Source organism: Terrapene carolina, unplaced genomic scaffold (assembly GCF_002925995.2).
Source record: "Terrapene carolina triunguis isolate 2854851 unplaced genomic scaffold, T_m_triunguis-2.0 Scaffold88, whole genome shotgun sequence".
Lineage (NCBI taxonomy): Eukaryota > Metazoa > Chordata > Testudines > Emydidae > Terrapene > Terrapene triunguis.
The window spans coordinates 40,460,526-40,471,142 of NW_020664439.1; the positions used below are offsets into that span (position 1 = coordinate 40,460,526).

At 38.0% G+C, this 10,617-nt stretch overlaps 1 protein-coding gene across 4 annotated transcripts; it reads left to right on the top strand.

The window, feature by feature from the left end:
* The first annotated feature begins 6 nt into the window (after positions 1-6).
* On the top strand, positions 7-8,148 carry ZNF639 (zinc finger protein 639). 4 transcript variants are annotated; one of them, XM_024219531.2, is made up of 5 exons: positions 7-697; positions 1,795-1,863; positions 2,524-2,631; positions 4,353-4,484; positions 4,818-8,148. In XM_024219531.2, the coding sequence occupies exons 2-5, from the start codon at positions 1,806-1,808 to the stop codon at positions 5,963-5,965; spliced, it is 1,446 nt and encodes a 481-aa protein (XP_024075299.2). In that variant the 5' UTR covers positions 7-697; positions 1,795-1,805; the 3' UTR covers positions 5,966-8,148. The 4 variants fall into 4 exon arrangements, with proteins under 4 accessions (XP_024075299.2, XP_024075301.2, XP_024075302.2 ...); XM_024219533.2 differs by having other exon boundaries at positions 7-447; XM_024219534.2 differs by lacking the exon at positions 4,353-4,484.
* Positions 8,149-10,617: the final 2,469 nt, after the last annotated feature.

Sequence of the window (10,617 nt, forward strand, 5' to 3'; positions counted from 1 at the left end):
TATGTATGTTGAGGCTGAGGAAGAACCAGAATATGATGTATTCTGAGATTTCACCTCAAAGGAGGCTGTGTTTTATTGATGGCCAATATGTCTCAGCTATTTCTAGAATCATCTCCACCTGTTTGTCTGTTGTAGGCTAATAAGGGGCAACAAAAGGCAACACGTTTCTGCAGAAGTTGAAATAAGTTCCTTTGATAAACGTATCTTGTATGACTCCCAACTTTTTATATTGCTTTCTAATTGATCTCTGATTTCCCGAGAAGCCGTTGTCGGTATTTGTGATACTTCTTACGCTGATATTTTGCACTCGGTGCTTCCAGGTTTTAAAATGTTACAGCTGCATAACTTATGTTTTTCTCTTGCAGATACTTTCTCCACATTTGGATGTTGTATAGCAATCAATTTCTTAGCTATTAGTCCTCTTGCTGATATTGAAGATTACCTCTAGTAAGTTGGGTGGGCCAGGGCTCTTTCTAGTATTTTTCAACATGTAAACATTTTATGCATTTTGGGGAGAAGTCCTCCAGAGTCTCCCCCAAAAAGCCCACTTCAGGGGTAATCTCCAACAAAAGATGGCAGGATTTGGCTCTAGAAATGCCACTTCCTGTGTCATGTCGACCACTTGACAGTGACTCAAAGTGCTGATCGTCCCTCCTTATGGGGTGAACTCCATTACTCTTCTATCCCAAGGAATGAGGTATGAAACCAGAGTGTAGTGTTTGTGTGTGCTTAGCAGTTGTTTCCATCACAATATTAGAAAACTATTCGGGATGGCGGGAGGCAGAAAATGGTAACTTAAGAGACATGGGGGTTTTCAAAAATGCCTGTGTCGTTAAGAAGCACAAGTCAATGGGACTAGTGCTTCGGGCTTGTCTACACTACTACTCTGGTCGGTATAACTTATGTCGCTCAGGGATGTGTGAAAAAACACACCTCTGAGTGACATAAATTACACCAACAGAAGCGCCAGTGTGGACAGCGCTATGTCGGCAGGAGAGCTGCTCCCACCAACATAGCTATTGCTGCTCGTGGAGGTGGTTTTATTATGTTGACCAGAGAACTCTCTCCCATTGGCATAGAGCGGCTACATGAGCGATCTTGGAGTGGCGCAGTGGCATCGGTACAGCTGTGCCACTGTAAGCTCGCTAGTGTAGATGTGGCCTAAGTCACTTAGGCACTTTTGAAACCCATTAAGTATAATGTAGTCACCCTTGGTTGATATAGATGACTGCCACCTACAGAAGGCAACACCATGTAAGAGTACCAGTGAATATATCTAAAAAGAAAACTATGGCCCTGACCCTTTTGGTAGCTCCATATGGGCAGATGTCAGTACCCATATGGAGCCTCACTGAAGCCAAGCCCTCTGGTCATACCTGGGTGTCTGAACCCACAAAATGGTAAACTCTGCTCTGATATCAGAGCCAGGTATAGCTTGGGAAGCTGCAGTACAGGCTTCTTCACTCTGCCGCACTGATGTGTCTGTGCCTTGATTGGATGCATCCACCTCTACAGATGAGAGGGTAGTTCAGTCTCCATGCTCATTCAACTTAAACCAAAAAAAAAAAAAAAAATGGGACAGAACATGAGGTTTTATCTTGCAGATTAGTATCGCAGAATTGGATGTTAGTTTCATTTTTGTGGTGAGGAATTTACTTTTAAGGGGAATCTATTTCTGTGCTTTGTTGGTGTACTGAGATTAATAATTAATCTTTAAGCGCTGATCCATGATTGCAAACCAGCAGAAAATAGGTGTAACCAGTTCTTGGATGTTGTCATTTTTAATTGATTTAGGCTGAAGCAAAATGAATGAACATCCTAAAAAGAGGAAAAGGAAGACTTTACATCCTTCACGTTACTCAGGTGAGTCTAGAGCTTGAACTGTTGACACTTCAGTGTGTAAGTTACTGTAACTTTCCTTGAAATAAACCTCTCTTGTTTCCTGGAAAACTAAAATGCAAGAATTTATGAAGGACTCATAAACTAAGAAGCAAATTCAAACACATTCATTTGAACGTACGCTGTCCCCTTTGAATGCTCCACTGTTAAACAATTTTAAAACTGTTCCATTTAAGCCAGCCATTGTTAATGTTTCTCGAATCATTTGCTGTTCCCCCTTTCCTCCGTGACTTTCCTACTTAACTTCTGTTTCCCCATCTGTAAAATGGGGGCAAAACTACTAACATGCACAGGTGTTTTGAGGTTTAGGGGAGATTATCAAAAGTGTTGGTCTATCTCTGTTCCCATTGAAGTCAGAGGGAGTTTTACTGTTGATTTCAGTGGGAGCAGAGTTAGACTAATGTTGAGTGCTTTTGAAAACCATTAATGTCTGTACAGTGCATTGAAGATGTAAATCATTATATAAATACTAAATATTTTTAGAATCAGGCCATCCATGGTTTTTTAAATTTGGATGCTGTCTAAAAAACAAAGATGTTACCACTGAGGTAAACGTGCATGTATTTTAAAGGTATGTGTTGCTATATCAACTTGTGGTTTAAACACTTTTTTCTTTCTGTCTAGATTCTTCAGGTGTAAGCAAATATATAGACAACAATGGAATATTTTCTGACCACTGCTATAGCGTGTGTTCTATGAAACAGCCAGACATAAAAATTTCTGAAAACAGAGGTAAGATTACCTTCCTATTATATTATTAATCTCCTCTCTGACAAACACTTATCTAGGTGTATCAAAGTTCTGTCCAGAAAAGCAGCAACATAATGCAAAAAAACACAACAACTTTACTGTGTAAGTACATTTAATTTTCCACTCTCCAAGACTGGCAGAATGCTATTAAATAATTGTATTTGAAATTCTATTTCTCAATAAGGTATAACATTTTAATAAAAATATAGAAATATTGGAGGCCCAGCAGTTCCCGGTATTTACAACAACTATCGGACTTCACAATTTAAAACATTTGTTGAATGGTGTCAAAATAATGTAAACAAAGATTGGTGTCAGATGGAACAGGGTACTTTATCAGAAATTTCCTTTTACCTGTTTGATTTGGGCTTCTAAAGACCCAGTGCTTAGCGTTACCCTTGAAGTACGGGATGGAGTGAATGTAAGGATACACTTCCTTTCTCTCTCCAATAAAATTAACAATGAATCTCCAGTATTATAATTAAAGTATTGGAATAGGAAGGACTGTGCAGTTGGAAGCGTTTATGGAATAACTTTTGTTCTGCCTCTTTTTAGAAATTTAAAATTTCCTCTAAGGATTGTAAAAGATTTTTCAGCATAATCAGCTATCGCTATTTACTGCTAAAACTTGTTTACAGAGAGAGAAACTTACCAGCTTTTGAATCTCTTGGTCAACTTTAATCTGGGCATAAATAATTTCTAGAGCTCTAGCATCGGTCTTTGTATATATTTCATATATAAAGAGAAAACAGTGGAACTCTGGAATAAATAATTAGAAACTCCATTATCAGAAATTTAGTGGAAAGCTGTGTAGTATAGAGCATACAATTCAGTTTATACCTCAATACAGCAAAACCTCAGTAAAATTATGTATTAATGGTATTTAACTCAATCCAGATTATACAGACTACAGTATATGGCACAATCTCGAATGTTGAGATGACTATTTTTAATGTGAAGTAGACTCACTTTTTAGTGTATAACAAGTTCAACTTCCTTGGTACCCAGCTGTTGTAGAATGTTTTTACCAGCTGACAAAAGTTACCCTATTAGAGGAGGACAATTAATTTGGCACTTTTATTGGAAGTCAGGTGTGCTGTTTTTACCTACTGGGGAGAAGAGTGAGCATCCACTCTATTAAGATTAACAAACATGAAATGTAAACACAGGTTAAACATCAGGAATTTTAAAAATGTTTAAATGTCCCTGGTTTTCTTTTTTGAGTTGTGCTGGCAAATCAAGATTCAATTTTCAAACCTAGAGGACTCTATGCTATTTTCATTATTGGATAATATTAACCCTGGGTGCACTTGTATTATTTTTGGACACTAAGGACTGATCCGCATGACAAAAACCAAAAATAATGTGAGTATAGTTTGATCAGGATTGACATAGAGTTGATTGTAGCTGTCCTTCTCCTGAATGTGAGGAAGCAGCCTACAGAGATTACCAGGTCCCAGTACAACATGCTTTATCTTGATTTCAGCAACCTTACATCAGAATCAGGATAAAGCATTGCATGTCTGGCTACCTGTGCGCATAGAAGATGAAGGCCATAATGTTGTAGTGGTGGGTATTTTGATTGTAGAATTTGGTGGGTTACATTGTGACCGCAGTGCCATCATATCTGAGGTTATTACAAAGAAATTTTTAGAGAACATTGGGATATTGAGAAGAAAACAAGACTTCCCTTATCCTCATAGGTAGATTCCATGCTCCTGCACAGACCCTAGATACTGATGATGATGGCAGCCCAATGCATGCCGGGACATCTCATTGGAGTGGGGCACAGTCGAATGTCATGGGGTTGCCCTTTACAGACCCAAAAAAGAAAGGTAATTGTAAAGGTATATTTGCAGAAATCATGCATGCTTGGGTATTGAAAAACTTTCTTTGAAGGTGGGGAAGTGTGTGTTGTCTTTTAATGTAACTATGATAGATAATGTTGATCATGAAGAATTATAGATTGATATAAACGTTTAAGGGTGTTTCATTTAGCTGGTCTCCTTATTGAAAAGAAATTTGATTTCGGTGGCTTGAGGAAAATATTAGCATTTTACTTTTGTGAACTGCTACAGGTGATGAAAAGCAATATATCGACCCATCTGCAACTTTTAATTTTGGGTTTTTTTTAAACTGTTGCTCGTATCTTCTATTTTCTCTTGTAGAGAAAAGTGCTAATAATGGAATTTATAAAGACATGTGCGAGTCTCCTATATTCGGAGACAGTCCAGCTGAAGAGGAGAAACCCATAGATATTCAAACCATAGAAATTTCGACTACAGAAGTTAATGCTGTAGAAGTTCATGATATAGAGACGCAAACTGTTTCACCTGAAAAGCTAGAAGTCGAAGACATTGAAGAAATGCCTGTTGAAAACTGTAAACTTTTTGAGAAGAACCAGGCTTTGAATATCACTGCTCAGCAGAAGTGGCCTTTGCTGAGAGCCAACAGTAGTGGCCTATACAAGTGTGAGCTGTGCGAGTTTAATAGCAAGTACTTCTCTGATTTAAAGCAGCATATGATCCTGAAGCATAAGACCTGTACAGATACCAATGTCTGCAGAGTATGTAAAGAGAGTTTCTCCAGCAAAGTTCTGCTGATTGAACATGTAAAAATACATGAGGAAGATCCCTACATCTGTAAATACTGTGACTACAAAACAGTGATATTTGAGAACCTCAGTCAGCACATAGCAGATACTCATTTCAATGACCATCTCTATTGGTGTGAGCAGTGTGACGTGCAGTTCTCCTCGAGCAGTGAGCTGTATCTACACTTCCAGGAACACAGCTGTGATGAACAGTATCTGTGTCAGTTTTGTGAGCATGAAACCAATGATCCAGAAGACTTGCATAGCCATGTGGTGAATGAGCATGCATGTAGATTAATAGAGTTAAGTGATAGCTATAGCAACAAGGAGCGTGGACAGTACAGCCTCATAAACAAAATTAGCTTTGACAAATGCAAAAACTTCTTTGTATGCCAAGTGTGTGGCTTTAGGAGTAGGCTGCATACGAATGTCAACAGACATGTAGCTATTGAACACACCAAAATATTCCCCCATGTTTGTGATGACTGTGGGAAAGGCTTTTCAGGTATGTTGGAATATTGCAAGCATTTAAATTCTCATTTATCTGAAGGGATTTATTTGTGTCAATATTGTGAATATTCAACAGGACAGATTGAAGACCTTAAAACTCATTTGGACTTCAGGCATTCAGCAGACTTGCCTCATAAGTGTACCAATTGCTTAATGAGGTTTGGAAATGAAAAAGATCTTATAAGTCACCTTCAAATACATGAGACAGCTTGATGTTTTTTCTTCTGTAGTCAATTTATTAGAATTAAAATGTATTTTCCAATGTGTCATATGGTAATATTAAATACAGTTGTAATAGAGATTCTACAGTGGATAATTGTAATGCCAGTTGACTGATATATTTTTTTTTATCAACAAAACACATTTAATGACTGATATGTTTGTTTTGGGGAATTTCCTGGTGTTAGAGCTTGGGTGGGCAGGGAACAACTATATTTAAAAGATGATTGTTCAGTCACGTGGCGGGAGTTGCATGTTATAGTAGCCATTTTAAAGGTCATTCCATCTGCTAACATGTAGTGGTATGTGTGTTTGACATGAAGAACAGGAAGGCAGCTCTTTCTGGATAAGAAAAATAGAAATTTGTTCTCTCTTCCATTTTCACTCTTTTAAATCTACTTAATTTACAGTTATACCTTAGCAAACAGGGCTGTTTGTTCTCAACTGGATTCCCCAACTCACATTAACCTCCTCAGCAGCTAAGTGAGTATACTCATCCTCAGTAAAGTTCACTGGGCTACTGAAGACATGTATGCTCTAAAAAGTGGCCTCTCTGGAAGCACCCATCTAGCACTTCCCTTAACAAGCCTCCAACTCTATATTCCTCCTGCTACACTGACAAGCCCTCCCTCTTCCTCCACCATGACAAATTCCTAAATTTGACCTCTCTTGGCCAGTGTTCTTGCCCTAGCCCCACATTCACGCTGTGCTGTCCTTTCCCAGTCAACTGTTTGGTCCCAGCTTTGCTTTTAGCTGTGTAACTGTCCCACAGCTATCCCTTTCCCCTGACAAGTGTCACTTTTCCCCATAACTGCCACAGATCTCCCACTTTTTTCCTGTCTCTTTCCCATCTATCTGCCATTTTGCCATCCCATCTTTCTATTCCTTATGAAGAACGCAGCTGACAAATGTTGCCTATCGAGATTATATCACTTTCTAAGGGATAGTGGCAAAGGAAGCTGCTTAGAGATCCACCTAAGAATATACCCAAAGGAGTGATTTGTTTGGAGGTACTGTGGTGCTAATTAAGCTCTTATTAAAAGGGGGTATGCCGTTGATTTCAGTTATAGCAAGACTGAACCATAGATTTATAGTTAGCTTTACACTGCAGATAGGGTTGAGGGAATGTACTCAATTCCATAAATTCTAAAATTCCCCTCCCATGTGTATATCTAAATCTTTATTATGGTACATTATAAATACAGTCATTTTGAAAACTTCTCACAAACTTTTTCAGATTGCACACTGCCATCCTCATGTTGTCTTCCTTATAAATTCATTCCGATTCCTTAAGTTCATAGTCATATTTCTGACCTAAACAATATTTAGACGTAGCATAAGAGGAGAGAGAGCTTAGACTGTGAAAGCCTATAAGGGTAAAATAGCCAGCAACTAAGTGGTTGACTTTACGTTTCTGTCTGTATTGATTGTAAATTTGTAATGTAAGAAATTGTCCAATGTAAGTTTGTATAAATACAGTCCATGTATAAAAAACTTCTCTGCAGTGGTAAGAATGAGATCCTTGTTACTAGTTCTGCTCAAAGTTGTGCAAGATTTATGTGCTGAATTCATACAGCTACAAGATAAAAATTGGCCCTCTTCAACCTACAGAACTTATTTGTCTCAAATACATGTCATTCCAGAAATATTTCTAGAAGTTTTTCTTTAACTAGGTACCGTTCCTAAAAAACAAAACAAACAAAAAAGACAAACACTAACTAGCTATTCAGAAGGTATATTTGCATGTATTTAGACACTAAATACCTTAAATTCACATTCAAAGTTTGTTAAAATAATATAGATTTCTATTACACAGTTATGATTGGATTCCCTGGAAAAAAAAAAGTACTCCATAATAAATTTCCCCTTATATACTATTGTTTCAACTATAAATTACAAAATATGCTTGAGAATGCAACTTCTTTTCAAATATTTTGTTAGTGGCAGGGAGTTGGCATAACTAGAAGGAATGTGCTTGGTAATTTGAGTAGAGATAGACATTAGTAAATAGTCAGGGTGTCCATGTAGTTTATAACACTGGCTTTGTCTGTGATCACAGATCTTTATTTTTTGTATCAAATTCTTTAACAGGTTTTAAATCAGGATACACTGGGGTTTTTGGGTGGGTTTTTTATTTATTTTAAAGTCAGGTACCTAACTTGCTCCTACAATCGCTGTTAAGAATAAATTGGACCTGTGCTGACTTTATTGTATTAACATGGTTTTATTAGAGTGTATGACAGAAATCCCATTTCATGTTTTAATGGGCTTGCTTAAATCCGTTTCAATACAACAGTGATATTTTTATGGACTATTGAGGTATTTTGGATACCACTCACCTTGCTGGTAGCATAAAGTGGAGATAAGAATTGGTGCCCGGTTCAGATTTGGGAAACCAGTTTCATCCTTGGAGGTGGAGCTGGGAGGAGAGAATGCCTGTCGCTCTCTTTGACTTCATCTTATTGACTCAAAGAATGGCATTGATAAACTCTTGAGGAGAAGCCACTGTGATGTGGGACCTTTGAGGGAATGGGGGAAGAAGTGTGTGTGTGTGTGTGTGAGAGAGAGAGAGAGAGAGAGAGAGAGAGAGAAGAGGTGCATAGGATTGCTGGGATGGGGGAGAAATGGGTGCATTTGTACAGAGCAACCCAGGAAAGATAGTCTAGTGGATGGAGCACTGTAGTGGGACACGGGAGTCAATATATGGGTTCAATAATTCCTGACTCCTGGATGATCTTTGGCAAGTTACCTGAGCTGCCCTGTGTATCAGTTTCCCATTTGTAAAATGGGGATAAAATTTACCTGCCTCACAGAGGCGAAGCTCTTGGATACTACTGATGAGGATTATACGCATACTAGATAGGTAGATCCAAGCTCTTGTTAGGTGGAAATTTTATAAGCAAGGGAATAAAATAGAGGTAAAAGATTTGACTCTGATCTCAATATTTTTCAGAAGATGAAAAGAAGTTAACATGAACAGGTGATGTGCTATTAGGTCAACAGGAGCAGAAACTAGGATAGTTGCTTCCTGCTGACTCAGCAAGCAGAAATGAGTGAGTGGATTTACTGGGCTGCAGGGAGAATGAGTTTGAGTGGTAGCCGTATCAGCAAAAACAACGAGGAGTCCTTGTGGCACCTTAGAGACTAACAAATTTATTTGGGCATAAGCTTTCGTGGGCTAGAACCCACTTTGAAGATATTAAGATAAATAGACTAGAATCTGCAGGGAAGTCAAAAGGCTAAGTAGTATGTTGCAGCTGTTGAGGAAAGTATTCTAGTTTCTATCTGAAGGGGAATAATATATCTGTAGCTGTCTTGTTATGACAAGATAGTTACAGATTGAAAAGGAGCTGTTTGATATATCAAATGTGAAGTGCATTAAGAAGTGGAAGTCTAGAGTTTTGAAGAAGTGAATAAATTTAGTGTGTTAAGTGACGTTAGTGCTCATGGAAGCTGCTAGCTTACTGGTACTGGAGACTGATAGTCCTCGTTACCCACAGTTTACCTCAACCCTAGTCGAGAGAAACCATCTCTAGGAGTGAGATGGGAATTAAGTTCCCATTAGTCTTTGGTGTTTTTGAGACTGCAAACCAGAGTGCCAAATGCAGTTGTGATTTTTTTTTTTAATGTGGTCACCTGTCTGCTAGAGTGAAACCTCTAGGATGTGTTTGTGTCTGTGAGTAATGGTATTGCCAAACCAAAACATTCAAAAACCCTCAGTTGAGCACCCCAAAATTGAGATTGGCTTAAAAATAATACATATCTGGTTCTTATCCCCTTCCTTCTGGTGACATACGAGTCATGTATTCCAATTCCTCAACTATGAGGACTAGAAATATTTTTTTTAAATGAAAGCTCATAACTCCAGGACTGGGGCTTTAAGAAAAACACTAGTTATTACAAGACTCTCAATAAAATACGTTCCTATTGGCAATATTGCAGTAAACAGTATATGTTCTCAATGAACACCCTCAGTGCTGGTTGTTTGCGTTACAGTCTGTGAGATGATGTATAGAATGTAAAGACCTCTCAGTGTTCTTGAGTCTTTGAGAAGATTGTTTTTGGTATTTGTCATTCATGTGTATGGCTGACTTTGATTAAGTTATGGCTGGTGCTGATAATATGTAGAATTCCAAAGGGGTAGCTTGTTTTACATGTTGTATTATAGTTCCGTTTAGCTCTCTCTGTAAGATTTCCAGGACTGGGAGTTTGGAAGAGTAGGAGTAGGTGAAATGAAATCTAAACAGCACAAAATTCAGTGATACCTGGATGAAGACTTCTAGTTAGGATATACAGTTTGTCATTGATACAAGTCCATTTGAAAGGTGTAAAATAGCAACTTTAAAGGGATTATCATATTGTCAGCAGGACAGATACAGAACAAATGAAACCAGTATGCTAAGAAAGATGCACAGTGATGTAATTTTTTGAAAATAATTTGTTGTATGGTAATACTAGAGTATAAAAACTGAGGCCTAGTCTACATTAGAAAAGGATTGCTGATATAACTATAACATTCTAGCTATACTGGCAAACCTTCCTAGTGTAGATGCAGCGTATACCGGTAAAAGAGTGCTTTTGCTGGTATTGCTTATAACATTTTCCTGAGCAAAATAAGGTATACTGGGGAAAGCATTTTTATCCCA